Source organism: Mustelus asterias, chromosome 7 (assembly GCF_964213995.1).
Source record: "Mustelus asterias chromosome 7, sMusAst1.hap1.1, whole genome shotgun sequence".
Taxonomy (NCBI): domain Eukaryota; kingdom Metazoa; phylum Chordata; class Chondrichthyes; order Carcharhiniformes; family Triakidae; genus Mustelus; species Mustelus asterias.
In genome coordinates this window covers 677,037-694,929 of record NC_135807.1, presented here as the reverse complement: position 1 = coordinate 694,929, position 17,893 = coordinate 677,037, and the positions used below count along the sequence as shown (strand labels likewise).

Sequence of the window (17,893 nt, the reverse complement as noted above, 5' to 3'; positions counted from 1 at the left end):
TCGATTGAACCGGCCTTCACCACACTCCCAGGCAGCGCATTCCAGACTCGCTGGGTGAAAAGCTTTTCTCTCAAATCACGTTTGAACAAAGAACAATACAGCACAGGAACAGGCCCTTCGGCCCTCCAAGCCTGCGCCGCTCATGTGCCCAACGAGACCATTCTTTTGTATCCCTCTATTCCCAGTCTAATCATGTGGTTATCTAGATAAGTCTTAAACGATCCCAGTGTGTCCGCCTCAATCACCTTGCTTGGCAGTGCATTCCAGGCCCCCACCACCCTCTGTGTAAAATACATCCCCCTGACATCTGTGTTGAACCTTGCCCCCTCACCTTGAACCCGTGACCCCTTGTGTTCGTCACCTCCGACCTGGGAAAAAGCTTCACACTGTTCACCCTATCTATGCCCTTCATAAGTTTATACACCTCTATTAGGTCGTCCCTCACCCTCCGTCTTTCCAGGGAGAACAACCCCAGTTTACCCAATCTCTCCTCATAGCTAAGACCCTCCATACCAGGCAACACCCTGGTAAACCTTCTCTGCACTCTCTCTAAAGCCTCCACGTCCTTCTGGTAGTGCGGCAACCAGAACTGGACGTAGTATTCCAAATGTGGCCTAACCATCGTTCTATACAGCTGCAACATCATATGCCAACTTTTATATTCTATGCCCCGTCCAATAAAGGCAAGCATGCCATATGCCTTCTTCACCACCCTCTCCACCTGTGCTGCCACCTTTAAGGATCTATGGACTTGTACACCCAGGTCCCTCTGTGTGTCTACACTCCTGATGGTTCTGCCATTTATTGTATAGCTTGCTTCTTTGCCCTCTCGTCCTTGATCCTTTTACGAGCGGGAACAGTTTCTCCCGATATACTCTGTCCAGCCACTTCAAAATTTTGAACATCACGAATATCTCTACATCTCAAATGTAATTCCTATATTCAAAAAGAGGTGGGATTGGGGGCGGGGGTGGTGGTGTGGGGAGGGGGGGGGGGGGACAGAAAGAAGGAAACTAGACCAGTTAGCCTGACATCTCTCATAGGGAAAATGTTAGAAGCGCTGATTCAGGATGTTACAACAGGGCACTTTGATAAATTCAAGACTATCAGGCAGAGTCAACATGGTTTTGTGAAAAATCATGACTGATTACTTTGTGAATGACCTTAATTACCCTTTAATTGGAAAATGCGCTCGCGGACCTTGACATTGCACATGTACATGATGACATCGGGAAGCACAGCCAACATCATTTGACGCTATTTTATATTCACACGTCCAACCGCTGAATGTAAATTCAGGCCCATGTTTTACTGTCTCAGTTCCCTCGTCCTTCTTGGGGTCATGGTGACATGTTTCACACGGGTGCTATACACTCTCTGATACCCTATCCAAATTAGGGGAGGCGATGGCCTCGTGGTATTGTCACTATACGAATAATCCAGATTATTTGTATAGTGACGATATAAATAGATTAACAACTCAGCTAATGTTCTGGAGACCTGGGTTTGAATCCCGCCACGGCAGGTGGTGGAATTAAATTAAATTTTTTAAAATCTGGAATTAAGAATCCACTGATGACCATGAAACCATTGTCGATTGTAGGAAAAACCCATCTGGTTCACTGTCCTTTACGGAAGGAAATCTGGTCTGGCCTATACGTGACTCCACAGACACAGCAATGTGGTTCACTCTCAACTTCTCTAACAAAACTACTCAATTTCAAGGGTAACTAGGGATGGGCAATAAATGCTGGCCAGGCAGCGATACCCAGTTTCCACAAATGAATTTTTAAAAAATGAATCTTAGACAGCAGTGATTTGAATAGAGGACTTCTTACTGTGCCCACCCCAGTCCAATGCCGACATCTCCACATCTTGAATAGAGTAGGAAAGGGAACAGTGCCCAAATCTAACAACATAAAATAAGGGACCTAGTAAATCATCCTGAGGACAAGATGATGCAGCAAGGAGATATTAATGAGACTCTGGAATAGAGAAGGAGATAATTAGGAGGCATTCAATGTTAGTAAATGTGCAGCGAAGGTTTACCAGGCTGATTTCTGGGGATGGCGGGACTGATGTATGAGGAGAGATAGAGTCGGTTAGGATTGTTTTCGCTGGAGTTCAGATGAATGAGGGGGGATCTCATAGAGAGTTATAAAAATCTAGCAGGGTAGATGCAGGGAACATATTCCTGATGGTGGGGGAGTCCAGACCGGTTGCAGTTTTGGGTTCCACACTATAGTGTGATATTAATGTCCCTTTAAGAAAGGTTTCTTTTAGACATGATTTCTGAGCTCACAGCTTCAGTGATGTCATTGTTGCCGGTTTGATTATGATGGAGTCTGTTATTGCGAATTAAGTGTTAAGTGGTGTTGTTTGTGTTTACTCTGGGATTAGTTTTACGATCGTGCATTGTTAGGAGGATGGGCATGTGTTTTTGGAAGGATTTTTTCTGAGTGAGTTTAAGGTTTTATTTTCAGTTCTGAACAGCAGTTAGGTTTTAACAGGGATAGCAAGCTGAACAGAAGTCTCTCCCTCCCTTTTTTATTGGAAATTCTGCTGGTGATCTTAAAGCAAGGTTTTGCCTTCCCAAAGGAAAATTCTGCTGTTGTTCGGGGCTGGACCAGAGTTTTTCTGAGGTTTTGGGAAGCTGCCTTAACTTTAGACTGTCAAAGAGTCATAGAGTTTTATAGCATGGAAACAGGCCCTTCAGCCCAACTTGTCCATCCTGCCCATTTTTTTAAACCCCTAACCTCATCCCAATTGCCCATATCCCTCAATACCCATCGTACCCATGTAACTGTCTAAATGCTTTTTAAAAGAGAAAATTGTACCCATCTCTACTACTACCTCTGGCAGCTCGTTCCAGACACTCACCACCCTCTGTGTGAAGAAATTTCCCCTCTGGACCCTTTTGTATCTCTCCCCTCTCACCTTAAACCTATGCCCTCTAGTTTTAGACTCCCCTACTTTTGGGAAAAGATATTGACTATCCAGCTGATCTATGCCCCTCATTATTTCATAGACCTCTATAAGATCACCCCTCAGCCTTCTACGCTCCAGAGAAAAAAATCCCAGTCTATTCAGCCTCTCCTTATAACTCAAACCATCAAGTCCTGGTAGCATCCTAGTAAATCTTTTCTGCACTCTTTCTAGTTTAATAATATCCTTTCTATAACAGGGTGACCAGAACTGTACACAGTATTCTAAATGGGGCCTTACCAATGTCTTGTACAATTTCAACAAGATGTCCCAACTCCTGTATTCAATGTTCTGACCAATGAAACCAAGCATGCTGAATGCCTTCTTCACCACTCTGTCCACCTGTGACTCCACTTTCAAGGAGCCCTGAACCTGTACCCCTAGATGTCTTTGCTCTGTAACTCTCCCCAACGCCCCACCATTAACTGAGTTAAGTCCTGCCCTGGTTCAATCTGCCAAAATGCATCACCTCACATTTGTGAGAGGCAACATGGTTTTGTGAAGGGGAGGTCGTGTCTCATGAACTTGATCAAGTTTTTCGAGGAAGTGACGAAGATGATTGATGAGGGTAGGGCAGTTGATGTTGTCTACATGGACTTCAGTAAGGCCTTTGACAAGGTCCCTCATGGCAGACTGGTGCAGAAGGTGAAGTCGCATGGGATCAGAGGTGAGCTGGCAAGGTGGACACAAAACTGGCTTGGTCAAAGAAGACAGGGTAGCAGTGAAGGGTGTGTTTCTGAATGGAGGGCTGTGACAAGTGGCGTTCCTCAGGGATCAGTGCTGGGACCTTTGCTGTTTGTAATATATTTAAATGATTTGGAGGAAAATGTAACTGGTTTGATTAGTAAGTTTGCAGACGACACGAAGGTTGGTGGATTTGCAGATAATGATGAGGACCATCAGAGGATACAGCAGGATATAGATCAGTTGGAGACTTGGGCAGAGAGATGGCAGATGGAGTTTAATGTGGACAAATGTGAGGTAATGCATTTTGGAAGGTCTAATACAGATAGGAAATATACAGTAAATGGCAGACCCCTTAAGAGTATTGATAGACAGAGGGATCTGGGTGTACAGGTACACAGGTCACTGAAAGTGGCAATGCAGGTGGAGAAGGTAGTCAAGAAGGCATACGGCATGCTTGCCTTCATTGGCCGGGGCATTGAGTTTAAAAATTGGCAAGTCATGTTCCAGCTTTATAGAACCTTAGTTAGGCTGCACTTGGAATATCGTGTTCCATTCTGGTCGCCACACTACCAGAAGGATGCGGAGGCTTTGGAGAGGGTACAGAAAAGATTCACCAGGATGTTGCCTGGTATGGAGGGCATTAGCTATGAGGAGGGGTTGGAGAAACTTGGTTTGTTCTCACTGGAGCGACGGAGGTTGAGGGGCGACCTAATAGAACATAGAACATAGAACATAGAACATTACAGCGCAGAACAGGCCCTTCGGCCCACGATGTTGCACCGACCAGTTAAAAAAAAAAAAAAAAACTGTGACCCTCCAACCTAAACCAATTTCTTTTCGTCCATGAACCTATCTACGGATCTCTTAAACGCCCCCAAACTAGGCGCATTTACTACTGATGCTGGCAGGGCATTCCAATCCCTCACCACCCTCTGGGTAAAGAACCTACCCCTGACATCGGTTCTATAACTACCCCCCCTCAATTTAAAGCCATGCCCCCTCGTGCTGGATTTCTCCATCAGAGGAAAAAGGCTATCACTATCCACCCTATCTAAACCTCTAATCATCTTATATGTTTCAATAAGATCCCCTCTTAGCCGCCGCCTTTCCAGCGAAAACAATCCCAAATCCCTCAGCCTCTCCTCATAGGATCTCCCCTCCATACCAGGCAACATCCTGGTAAACCTCCTCTGCACCCTCTCCAAAGCCTCCACATCCTTCCTGTAATGTGGGGACCAGAACTGCACACAGTACTCCAAGTGCGGCCGCACCAGAGTTGTGTACAGTTGCAACATAACGCTACGACTCCTAAATTCAATCCCCCTACCAATAAACGCCAAGACACCATATGCCTTCTTAACAACCTTATCTACTTGATTCCCAACTTTCAGGGATCTATGCACACATACACCTAGATCCCTCTGCTCCTCCACACTATTCAAAGTCCTCCCGTTAGCCCTATACTCAACACATCTGTTATTCCTACCAAAGTGAATTACCTCACACTTCTCCGCATTAAACTCCATCCGCCACCTCTCGGCCCAACTTTGCAACCTGTCTAAGTCTTCCTGCAAACTACGACACCCTTCCTCACTGTCTACCACACCACCGACTTTGGTGTCATCAGCAAATTTGCTAATCCACCCAACTATACCCTCATCCAGATCATTAATAAATATTACAAACAGCAGTGGCCCCAAAACAGATCCCTGAGGTACACCACTTGTAACCGCACTCCATGATGAATATTTACTATCAACCACCACCCTCTGTTTCCTATCCGCTAGCCAATTCCTGATCCAATTTCCTAGATCACCCCCAATCCCATACATCTGCATTTTCTGCAGAAGCCTACCATGGTGAACCTTATCAAACGCCTTACTAAAATCCATATATACCACGTCCACTGCCTTGCCCCCATCCACCTCCTTGGTCACTTTCTCAAAAAACTCAATAAGGTAGTCTACAAGATTATGAGAGGCATGGACAGAGTGAATAGTCAGAAGCTTTTTCCCAGGGTGGAAGAGTCAATTACTAGGGGGCACAGGTTTAAGGTGCGAGGGGCAAGGTTTAAAGGAGATGTACAAGGTAGATTTTTTACACAGAGAGTAGTGGGTGCCTGTAACTCGTTGCCAGGGGAGGTAGTGGAAGCAGATACGGTAGTGACTTTTAAGGGGCGTCTTGACAATTACATGAATTGGATGGGAATAGAGCGGTATGGTCCCCGGAAGGGGAGGGGGTTTTAGTTAAGTCGGGCAGCATGGTCGGTGGAGAGCCAAAGGGCCTGTTCCTGTGCTGTAACTTTCTTTGTTCTTTGTCTATATTAAACTCCATCTGTCATTTGTTAGCCACTGACCCAATTGATCAAGGTCCAGTTGCAATCCGAGATAACCTTCTTCACTGTCCACTGTGCCACCAATCTTGGTGACTGTTCTGAGTCTCAGAGCATTGGACTGCAGAATTCAATTTAACGGCCTCGATCCCAGTATCACGCGAGCATTAGTCTGTGCCGTGTTAAACCTGTGAGAAGGGGTTTCTGTTGTCTATGGGTTTTGGTTTTAATTGGAACACATTAGAGATATTCATTAAGAGTTATACATTATAGTGGTTGTTTTGTTTCTTGTTTGTAATTGATAAAGGTTCTTGCTAATTTTATTACTATACATGTTAACTAAATTCTTAAATAAACTTTGTTTGATAAAAGCTCCCTTTTGGGTCATTTGAATCACATCTGAAGTGAAACATCTCATGCTTATCCGAGCCAAGTTCAAAATGCAAAACTTATGATTCAGGCGGGCTTCATAACACACTTTGGAGTTTCTGACCTGAACCATGACAATAGGAAGGATATTGATCCATTTGAGGTGTTCCCGGTATTTCAGGAGGAGGGAGACATGGATAGAAGATTAAAGATCACTGAAGACAGGAAGAGTGAGGGATTGTGGATTGCAGAATATTCATTACCCGGTTGAAGTTATGCCAGAGTCCACACGACTGGAAAAGGGACTGTCTGTGAATCCTGTGCCAGAGGGACTGTCGTGGTTTAAGTGAGAGCGGGTTCGCAGACCTGTGCCGTGTCAGTGATAACTGTGTCTGGGAAATATGGCTGCTGATCAATACGATTGGAGGACTGAGCTGATTGGTTGGGAAGTGAGAGTCCCCACACAATAGAGGCTCAGTTGGAAAGACAGAAATTCCTGATTTGTGTGGGCAGTATTGCGAGTGCTTGTAGCTACATGAGGCTTCTCTTTGTTCTATCAACTACTTAAAGTGAAATTTAGAGGGAGGCAATGGCCGAGTGGTATTATCGCTCGACTATTAATTCAGAAACTCAGATCATGTTCTGGGGCCCCAGGTTCCAATCCCGCCTCGGCAGATGATGGAATTTGAATTTAATAAAGAATATCTGGAATTAAGAATCGACTGATGACCATGAAACTATTGTCGATTGTCAGAAAAACCCAACTGTTTCACTAATGTCCTTTAGGGAAGGAAATCTGCCGTCCTTACCCGGTCTGGCCTACATGTGACTCCAGAGCCACAGCAATGTGGTTGACTCTCAACTGCCCTCGGGCAACTACGGATGGGCAATAAATGCTGGCCAGTCAGCAACGCCCATGTCCCACAAATGAATAAATTTACCTTTTTATTTGAAGGATACTCCACCTGTTAATGTTTGGATTATGTTGATTTTAGTTGGTTTGTTACAGAGAAAATTTTAAAAATGAAATCTTGTTCAGCAGTTCTCTTTCCATTGGTTTTGTGGGAATTCCTTTCATTTTAAAAGGTTATCAGTCTCTGCTCGGAACAGAACCTGAACATATCCAGTTGTCCAGGTTGGGAATGTAAACTGGATGAGAGGAAGGAGGAAGATTGGTCGATTCAAGCTGTTTGATCTGATCTAGTTGTATTAAAAGTCTCTTCCTAAAGATAACTGCCTGAGGTGGAGCCACCAGGGTCTCTGTTTGGCTCAAATGGATGAAAGGGGAAGGAAAGCTCCGAAGGAGTGAAGTTCTCTCCACCCTGAGTCAGTTGGACACTGGTCTATCCTGGGATCACTGAGACAGAACTAAGCTCCCTCTACATTGCCTGGGAGTGTTCGACTGGGACAAAATACAGCACTGGGTTAGATACAGGCAAAAGCTCCCTGATGTGGTAATTTGTGGTAAATGATGATGAGGTGGGATGGAGTGGGTGGGTTGTTGTGTGGGCGTTCTGTTGTGTGAATCCAGGCTGTGACCTCTCCTGTTGTGCTGATGCTGATTCTGACTCTCCTACTCTCTCCCTTTTATCTTACAGACGGAGAGGAATCTTATGAGTTTGTGATTGTGTCACTAACTGGGCAAACTTGGCATTTTGAGGCCTCGAGCTCTGACGAGAGGGAATCATGGGTGCTAGCGATTGAGAGTCAGATCTTTGCCAGTTTACAGTCATGCGAAAGCAGTAAGAATAAGGTAAGGCCGTGCACAAGAGCGTGGGAGCTCACCATAATGTGGTGTGAGGGAAACTGAGAGACATCATGTTTCCATCTCTGGATGCTGGCAGCTCAGCTACATAAGGTACACTGTGCTGTACAACCATGCCCAGGCACTGCCTCCCCTCCAGCGGTTGGACACTATGTGAATGCTTGACTCTTGTGTGATGAACTACCCGTATCTTCCCCTTCTCCCTTTTCTGATCTGTAAACAGTTTCTTGTCCATTCTGAATAATTTCCTGACTTGAGTTTTACACTGCCCTGGCATTGGGAGTGTGCAGCTCACTGAGTAAGCATCACATTTGCCCCACTAAAGGAGATTACCCGGTAGTGCGCACAGATTACCGTTTACTACTCTCTGGTAATGGGGATTACCATAAGACCATAAGACCATAAGACATAGGAGCGGAAGTAAGGCCATTCGGCCCATCGAGTCCACTCCACCATTCAATCATGGTTGATTTCAACTCCATTTACCCGCTCTCTCCCCATAGCCCTTAATTCCTCGAGAAATCAAGAATTTATCAATTTCTGTCTTGAAGACGCTCAACGTCTCGGCCTCCACAGCCCTCTGTGGCAATGAATTCCACAGACCCACCACTCTCTGGCTGAAGAAATTTCTCCTCATCTCTGTTCTAAAGTGACTCCCTTTTATTCTAAGGCTGTGCCCCCGCGTCCTAGTCTCCCCTGTTAATGGAAACAACTTCCCTACGTCCATCCTATCTAAGCCGTTCATTATCTTGTAAGTTTCTATCAGATCTCCCCTCAACCTCCTAAACTCCAATGAATATAATCCCACGATCCTCAGACGTTCATCGTATGTCAGGCCTACCATTCCTGGGATCATCCGTGTGAATCTCCGCTGGACCCGCTCCAGTGCCAGTATGTCCTTCCTGAGGTGTGGGGCCCAAAATTGCTCACAGTACTCCAAATGGGGCCTAACCAGTGCTTTATAAAGCCTCAGAAGTACATCCCTGCTTTTGTATTCCAAGCCTCTTGAGATAAATGACAACATTACATTTGCTTTCTTAATTACGGACTCAACCTGCAAGTTTACCTTTAGAGAATCCTGGACTAGGACTCCCAAGTCCCTTTGCACTTTAGCATTATGAATTTTGTCACCGTTTAGAAAATAGTCCATGCCTCATTACCCGGTTAGTGGGAACTCTCTGGTAATGGGGATTACCCGGTTAGTGGGAACTCTCTGGTAATGGGAATTACCCGGTTAGTGGGAGCTCTCTGGTAATAGGGATTATCCGGTTAGTGGGAGCGCTGTGGTAATGGGGATTACCTGGTTAGTGGGAACTCTCTGGTCATGGGGATTACCTGGTTAGTGGGAACTCTCTGGTAATGGGGATTATCCGGTTAGTGGGAACTCTCTGGTAATGGGGATTATCCGGTTAGTGGGAACTCTCTGGTAATGGGGATTACCCGGTTAGTGGGAGCAGAGGCTCCTGGAGGTGGCAGAGTAGCACAGTGGTTAGCACTGCTGCTTCACAGTACCAGGGACCCGGGTTTGATTCCCGGTTTGGGAGTGTGGAGTCTGCACGTTCTCCGGTGTCTGCGTGGGTTTCCTCTGGGCGCTCCGGTTTCCTTCCACATCCTGAAAGACGTGCTGGTTAGGGTGCATTGACCCGAACAGGTGCCGGAGTGTGGCGACTAGGGGATTTTCACAATAACTTCATTGCAGTGTTAATGTAAGACTTACTTGTGACTAATAAATAAACTTTACTTTACTTTTCACTCTCCCACATAAGCGATTAATGTGTAAAATTAAAGTACATGGGACTGAGGGTCGGGCATTGAGATGGATAGAAAACTGCTTGGCAGACAGGAAACAAAGTGTCAGTATAAATGGGTCTTCTTCCAAATGGCAGGCAGTGACTAGTGGGGTACTACATGGATCAGTGCTGGGACCCCAGCTATTTACAATATATATTTAGATGAGGATTTAGATGAGGAAACTAAATGTATTATCTCCAGATTTGCAGATGATACAAAGTTAGGTGGGAGGGTGAGCTGTGAGGAGGATGCAGAGATGTTTCAGTGTGATTCGGACAGGCTGAGTGTGTGGGCATCCGCACGGCAGATCCAGTATACTGTGGATAAGTGCGAGGTTATCCACTTTGGTAGCAAAAACAGGAAGGCAGATTACCATCTGAATGGCCATAAATGAGGAGAGTGGATGTCCTCGTACACCAATCACTAAAGGTAAGCATAGAGTCATAGAGCAATCCAGCACAGGAACAGGCCCTTTGGCCCAACAGGTTGATGCTGACCATGGTGCCCTCCCAGCTAGCCCCAATTGCCCGTGTTTGGCCCTTACCTCTCTAATCCTTTCCCATCCATGTACTTATCCAAATGCTTCTTAAATGTTGCTGTTGAACCCGCCTCATCCACTTTCTCATGTTTTATACACTTCAATAAGGTCACCCCTCATTCTCCTACATTCCAAGGAATAAAGTCCCAGCCTGGCCAACCGCCCCCGATCACTCAGGCCCACTCGTCCTGGCAACATCCTCATATTTCCCAGTTCCACCCATATCGCCTCACTGGATGATCCCGAAGGAATATCCTCTCTAAGTATTGCCGTGATGTTTTCCCGAATCAAAGGCTGAGAAAAGTATAGAAAATGGAGGAATGTAATGAAAACAAAATTAAGAAAGTAAAGAAAGGGCAAGAATAATATTGGCAAGCAAAGCCAAAGAGAACCCAAAGATGTTTTATCAATAGATTAAGAGTAGTAGGAAATAAAGGATAGAGTCAACTCCATTAACAAAACAAAATGTAAACCACGTGTGGAGGCAGAGGATGTGGTTCTTAATGAAGACCTAGTGGGGAATGGATGGCAGGTACGTGGAGTGGGTGGGGTTGGGGGATACGGGGAGTGGGTGGGGTTGGGGAATGTGGGGAGTGGGTGGGGTTGGGGAATACGGGGAGTGGGTGGGGTTGGGGAATGTGGGGAGTGGGTGGGGTTGGGGAATACGGGGAGTGGGTGGGGTTGGGGGATGTGGGGAGTTGGTGGGGTTGGGGAATGTGGGGAGTGGGTGGGGTTGGGGAATACGGGGAGTGGGTGGGGTTGGGGAATGTGGGGAGTGGGTGGGGTTGGGGAATACGGGGAGTGGGTGGGGTTGGGGGATGTGGGGAGTTGGTGGGGTTGGATACGGAGAGTGGGTGATGGATACAGGCAGTGGGTGGGGTTGGCAGATACGGGGAGTGGGTGGGGTTGGATACGGAGAGTGGGTGATGGATACAGGCAGTGGGTGGGGTTGGCGGATACGGGGAGTGGGTGGGGTTGGGGGAAGTGAGTGGGGTTTAGGGAATGTGGGGAGTGGGTGAGGTTGGCGGATACGGAGAGTGGGTGGGGTTGAGGCAATGTGGAGTGCGTTCAGGGATATCGGGAGGGGATGGTTTTGGATGGAATGGTCCTGCCCAGCTGGGCTTGTTCCTAAAGAATAACAGACAGTTGTGGTTCATGGTTTTGTTTCAGTCTCGAATGGGAAGCCAGAGTGATGCCGTCGCCATCCAATCAATCCGGAACATGCGAGGGAATGGTTTTTGTGTGGACTGTGATACACCAAGTAAGTATTTTGCACGGCAGTGCCCACTCACACCGCGCGGGACGGCACCTACACATTGTGCAGGACTGCTCGATGGTACAACTGGAGAAGGTGATGGGATCGATCAGCTTAACGCTGCAAGGATTGGGATGCTGGACTCAGTCTTGGTGTCGAGGGCAGTTGAAGCTTTGTGTCTGCTTCTTAAATTGGAGTGGAAAAATCTGGTACTGAACAGCTGGATTGCAGCTGGGCTCACACCCAGTCTCTACTCTCTGGGCAGCACGGTGGCACAGCGGTTAGCACTGCTGCCTCACAGTGCCAGGGACCCGGGGCAGCATGGTGGCACAGCGGTTAGCACTGCTGCCTCACAGTGCCAGGGACCCGGGGCAGCACGGTGGCACAGCGGTTAGCACTGCTGCCTCACAGTGCCAGGGACCCGGGGCAGCACGGTGGCACAGCGGTTAGCACTGCTGCCTCACAACGCCAGGGACCTGGGTTCGATTCCTGGCTCCAGTCGCTGTCTGTGTGGAGTTTGCACGTTCTCCCCGTGTCTGCGTGGGTTTCCTCTGGGTGCTCCGGTTTCCTCCCACATTCTGAAAGACGTGTGGGTTAAGGTGCATTGACCCGAACAGGCACCGGAGTGTAGCGGAGTGTAGGGGAATTTCACAGTAACTTCATTGCAGTGTTAATGTAAGCCTTACTTGTACTAAAAATAAAACTAAATAAAATAAAACTACACTAAACGCTCCCCTCCTCCCAGTTGGTTGTGGCACTCGTGGCTGCAGCTGGGTTGTGAATGTGTAAGTTTGATGAATGTTCCCTTGGCCATGCCAGTGACAGAAGCCGCTCCTGTTACTCTGCTTTCTTGCACAGTATTTTAATGTGAGTGCGATGCTAATATCTCCATACTCTTCACAGATCCTGACTGGGCAAGCCTGAACCTTGGAGCCCTAATCTGTATAGAATGTTCCGGCATCCACCGAAACCTGGGTACGCACCTGTCGCGGGTACGGTCCCTCGACCTGGACGACTGGCCTGTGGAACTCATCATGGTGATGACGGGAATCGGGAATGCAATGGCGAACAGTGTGTGGGAGGACTCGACGCAGGGACTGACTAAACCCAGCCAGGAGAGCAGCAGGTACAGCACAGGACCCGTGCAGCACAAGCGTATACCGGACCCCATAGCAAGGGGAACAGGGGACCCCTATAACACAGGCAGACATGGGACCCCTATAGCACAGGCAGACATGGGACCCCTATAGCAAGGGGAACAGGGGGCCCCTATAACACAGGCAGACATGGGACCCCTATAACACAGGCAAACACGGGACCCCTATAGCAAGGGGAACACGGGACCCCTATAACACAGGCAGACATGGGACCCCTATAGCAAGGGGAACAGGGGGCCCCTATAACACAGGCAGACATGGGACCCCTATAACACAGGCAGACATGGGACCCCTATAGCACAGGCAGACATGGGACCCCTATAGCAAGGGGAACAGGGGACCCCTATAACACAGGCAGACATGGGACCCCTATAGCAAGGGGAACAGGGGACCCCTATAACACAGGCAGACATGGGACCCCTATAGCAAGGGGAACAGGGGACCCCTATAACACAGGCAGACATGGGACCCCTATAGCAAGGGGAACAGGGGACCCCTATAACACAGGCAGACATGGGACCCCTATAGCAAGGGGAACACGGGACCCATGTAACACAGGCAAACACGGGACCCCTATAGCAAGGCAAACACGGGACCGCTATATAGCACAGGCAGATTCAGGAGCCCTGCAATGGTTGTATTTATGGGTGTGTGACCCACACGCTGTGAGCTCAAATCGAACTGTGCAAATTTGTAATTCTGATCCATTGTGACACCAGAAAAAGTTGCTGCGAAAGCTGCTGAATTGTGGTAAAAACTCCAATTGCTCAGTGATATTTCAGGGAATGGGAATTACTCTCCGCACCCAGTTTAGACCTACACGTGACTTCAGTCCCACTGGTCAACTGAGGATGATTCCGAATGAGGTACAATTGCAGCCATGGCCCATTGTGGGCCAGATTGAATGTTTCAAATCAAAACCTCCAGGAGCTGCCTCCGAGTGAAGAACGATGTTGCCGGGGGAGGGAGTGGAAGCGGATACGGTAGTGACTTTTAAGGGGCGTCTTGACAAATACATGAATAGGATGGAAATAGAGGGATATGGTCCCCGGAAGGGTAGGAGGTTTTAGTTCAGTTGGGCAGCATGGTCCATCACCCACTCTCCGTATCCAACCCCACCAACTCCCCACATCCCCCAGGCTTGGAGGGCCGAAGGGCCTGTTCCTGTGCTGTAATCTTCTTTGTTCTTTGTACTCTCTCGCATAACAAATAGGTTAGACCAAGGAGAGCCAATGGATGTTATCTATCTTGACTTCCAAAAGGCCTTTGACAAGGTGCCTCACGGGAGACTGCTGAGTAAAATAAGGGCCCATGGTATTCGAGGCAAGGTACTAACATGGATTGACGATTGGCTGTCAGACAGAAGGCAGAGAGTTGGGATAAAAGGTTCTTTCTCAGAATGGCAACCGGTGACAAGTGGTGTCCCGCAGGGTTCAGTGTTGGGGCCACAGCTGTTCTCTTTATATATTAACGATCTAGATGACGGGACTGGGAGCATTCTGGCCAAGTTTGCCGATGATACAAAGATAGGTGGAGGGGCAGGTAGTATTGAGGAGGTGGGGAGGCTGCAGAAAGATTTAGACAGTTTAGGAGAGTGGTCCAAGAAGTGGCTGATGAAATTCAACGTGGGCAAGTGCGAGGTTGTACACTTTGGAAAAAAGAATAGAGGCATGGACTATTTTCTAAACGGTGACAAAATTCATAATGCTAAAGTGCAAAGGGACTTGGGAGTCCTAGTCCAGGATTCTCTAAAGGTAAACTTGCAGGTTGAGTCCGTAATTAAGAAAGCAAATGTAATGTTGTCATTTATCTCAAGAGGCTTGGAATACAAAAGCAGGGATGTACTTCTGAGGCTTTATAAAGCACTGGTTAGGCCCCATTTGGAGTACTGTGAGCAATTTTGGGCCCCACACCTCAGGAAGGACATACTGGCACTGGAGCGGGTCCAGCGGAGATTCACACGGATGATCCCAGGAATGGTAGGCCTGACATACGATGAACGTCTGAGGATCGTGGGATTATATTCATTGGAGTTTAGGAGGTTGAGGGGAGATCTGATAGAAACTTACAAGATAATGAACGGCTTAGATAGGATGGACGTAGGGAAGTTGTTTCCATTAACAGGGGAGACTAGGACGCGGGGGCACAGCCTTAGAATAAAAGGGAGTCACTTTAGAACAGAGATGAGGAGAAATTTCTTCAGCCAGAGAGTGGTGGGTCTGTGGAATTCATTGCCACAGAGGGCTGTGGAGGCCGAGACGTTGAGCGTCTTCAAGACAGAAATTGATAAATTCTTGATTTCTCGAGGAATTAAGGGCTATGGGGAGAGAGCGGGTAAATGGAGTTGAAATCAACCATGATTGAATGGTGGAGTGGACTCGATGGGCCGAATGGCCTTACTTCCGCTCCTATGTCTTATGGTCTTATGGTCTTATCATCACTCCCGTTACCCTCGCCCGTCAAACACTCCCACTACCGTCTCCAGTCAAACACTGCCTCTACCCTCTATAATGTTGTGTTTTAAAAAGCATTAGATAGTTACATGGGTACGATACGATGGGTATTGAGGGATATGGGCCAAATGCGGGCAATTGGGATTAGCTTAGGGGTTTTAAAAAAAAGGGCGGCATGGACAAGTTGGGCTGAGGGGCTTGTTTCCATGCTGTAAACCTTTATGACTCTATGATGTGTGTCTGAGCTGTAGTCACCATGCTGCAATGTTAGTGTGTGTGCAGAATGAGTTCAGAAACAAGAGGCTCCTAATGATGATGTGACATTCCAGATACTGATGAATGTTGGGAGACGGGGGCTACCTTGTCTCATCAGAAGAGTTGTCACCAGGGTATTTATACAGGCTGAGAAATACTTACCTGATTGTTCTGTCAAGCTGCAGGGCCAAAGAATCATAGAAATCATAGAAACCCTACAGTGCAGAAGGAGGCCATTCGGCCCATCGAGTCTGCACCGACCACAATCCCACCCAGGCCCACATATTTACCCGCTAATCCCTCTAACCTACGCATTTTTTAGGATTCTAAGGGGCAATTTTTAACCTGGCCAATCAACCTAACCCGCACATCTTTGGACTGTGGGAGGAAACCGGAGCACCCGGAGGAAACTCACGCAGACACGAGGAGAATGTGCAAACTCCACACAGACAGTGACCCGAGCCGGGAATCGAACCCAGGACCCTGGAGCTGTGAAGCAGCAGTGCTAACCACTGCGCTACCGTGCCGCCCAAATCGCTTAAAAACTCTGCTGAGGAATTGGTGGAAGCTAATCTCTAAAGTCATGAATAGAACTCAGGACAAGAGGTGGGATGGTCTGTTTGGGATTCTAACACTGCATTGCTGTAACTATTTGTATACTTTGTCCTAAGAGCTAATGGCATGGTATCGCACTGTTCTATGAACTGTTGGTATCTGACATCTCAATCACTGGTCCATCAAGATGTTATTCTCGCTGGAAATTGGTGAGCAATTATTGGAAAGAGGGACAGCAATGAACTTGATTTTCTTTCCTCTCTTGTATATTTCTTTCTTTGGGACAAATGGGAAACCAAACCTTCTTCTTCTTTCTGAGTTGACCGTGAAAGATTCCACGATGCTGTTGTGAAGTTGGGGGGTTTTACTTGGAGCTGGTGTACTTTGTCACCACCTTTGTCCCTTCCGACACGGCGTGCTTGGCCAGTTCCCCGGGCAGCAGCAGGCGCACGGCGGTCTGGATCTCCCGGGAGCTGATGGTGCTGCGCTTGTTGTAATGGGCCAGGCGGGAAGCCTCGCCCGCGATGCGCTCGAAAATATCGTTCACGAAGGTGTTCATGATGCTCATGGAGATGCCGGTGTCGGGGTGAACCTGCTTCATCATTTTGTAGATGTAGATGGAGTAACTCTCCTTCCTCGACCTCCTCTTCTTGCTGCTTCCTGTTGGCAGCTTCCTCTGGGATTTCTTGATGCCCGTCCTGTAAGCTCAGACTTTCTTTTTATCAGGCATGGTGAATGCAGAATGCAGACGCAGGATCAGAGTGGGGATTTCAGAGGATTGGAGAATAGTCAATGTTGTTCCCTTGTTTAAGGAAAAAAGCAGGGATAATCCAGGAAATTATAGGCCAGTGAGCCTGACGTCAGTGGTGGAGGATCTTTTGGAGAAGATATTGAGGGACAGGATATATGCACATTAGGAAGAAAATGGACAGGCAGTGACAGGCAGCATGGTTTTGTACGGGGAAGGTCATGTCTCATCAACTTGATTGAGTTTTTTTGAAGAGGTGACAAAGATAATTGATGAGGGAAGGGCTGTGGATGTGGTTTATATGGACTTCAGTAAGGCATTTGACAAGGTCCCACATGGCAGACTGTTACAAAAACTAAAATCAGATGGGACTCGGGGTGGGCTGGCTGGATGGATACAGAACTGGCTCGGTTATAGAAGACAGAGAGTAGCAGTGGAAGGGTGTTTTTCAGAATGGAGATCTGTAGCTAGTGGCATTCCGCAGGGATCAGTGCTGGGACCTCTGCTGTTTGTAGTATATATAAATGATCTGGAGGAAAATGTGGAGGGTCTGATTAGTAAGTTTGCTAAGGTTGGTGGAGTTGCTGATAGTGCCGGGGATTGTCAGAATCGATTAACAGGATAGAGATAGATTGGAGACTTGGGCACAGAAATGTCAGATGAAGTTTAATCTGGACAAATGCGAGGTGATGCATTTTGGAGGATCAAATTTAGCTGTGAATTATACTGTAAATGGCAGAACCCTTCGGAACATTAACATGCAGAGGGATCTGGGCGTGCAGATCCACAGTTCCCTCAAAGTGGCAACACAGGTGGCCAAGGTGATTAAGAAGGCATATGGCATGCTTGTCTTCATCAGCCAGGGCACTGAGTCCAGGGGTTGGGAAATCATGTTGCAGCTATATAAAACCTGGGTTAGGCCGCATTTGGAGTATTGCGTGCAGTTCTGGTCACCACACTACCAGAAGGATGTGGAAGCTTTGGAGAGAGTGCAAAGAAGGTT

The 17,893-nt window shown here is 47.5% G+C and overlaps 1 protein-coding gene across 2 annotated transcripts in view; it reads left to right on the top strand.

Moving 5' to 3' along the window:
- Window positions 1-17,893, top strand: part of agap3 (ArfGAP with GTPase domain, ankyrin repeat and PH domain 3) — an 805,117-nt gene that overhangs the window by 728,030 nt on the left and 59,194 nt on the right. For both annotated transcript variants that reach the window (XM_078215551.1, XM_078215552.1), the window contains exons 12-14: window positions 7,972-8,126; window positions 11,638-11,728; window positions 12,626-12,848. In XM_078215551.1, the coding sequence (XP_078071677.1) occupies window positions 7,972-8,126; window positions 11,638-11,728; window positions 12,626-12,848 (469 nt within the window). The remainder of the gene's footprint in view (window positions 1-7,971; window positions 8,127-11,637; window positions 11,729-12,625; window positions 12,849-17,893) is intronic.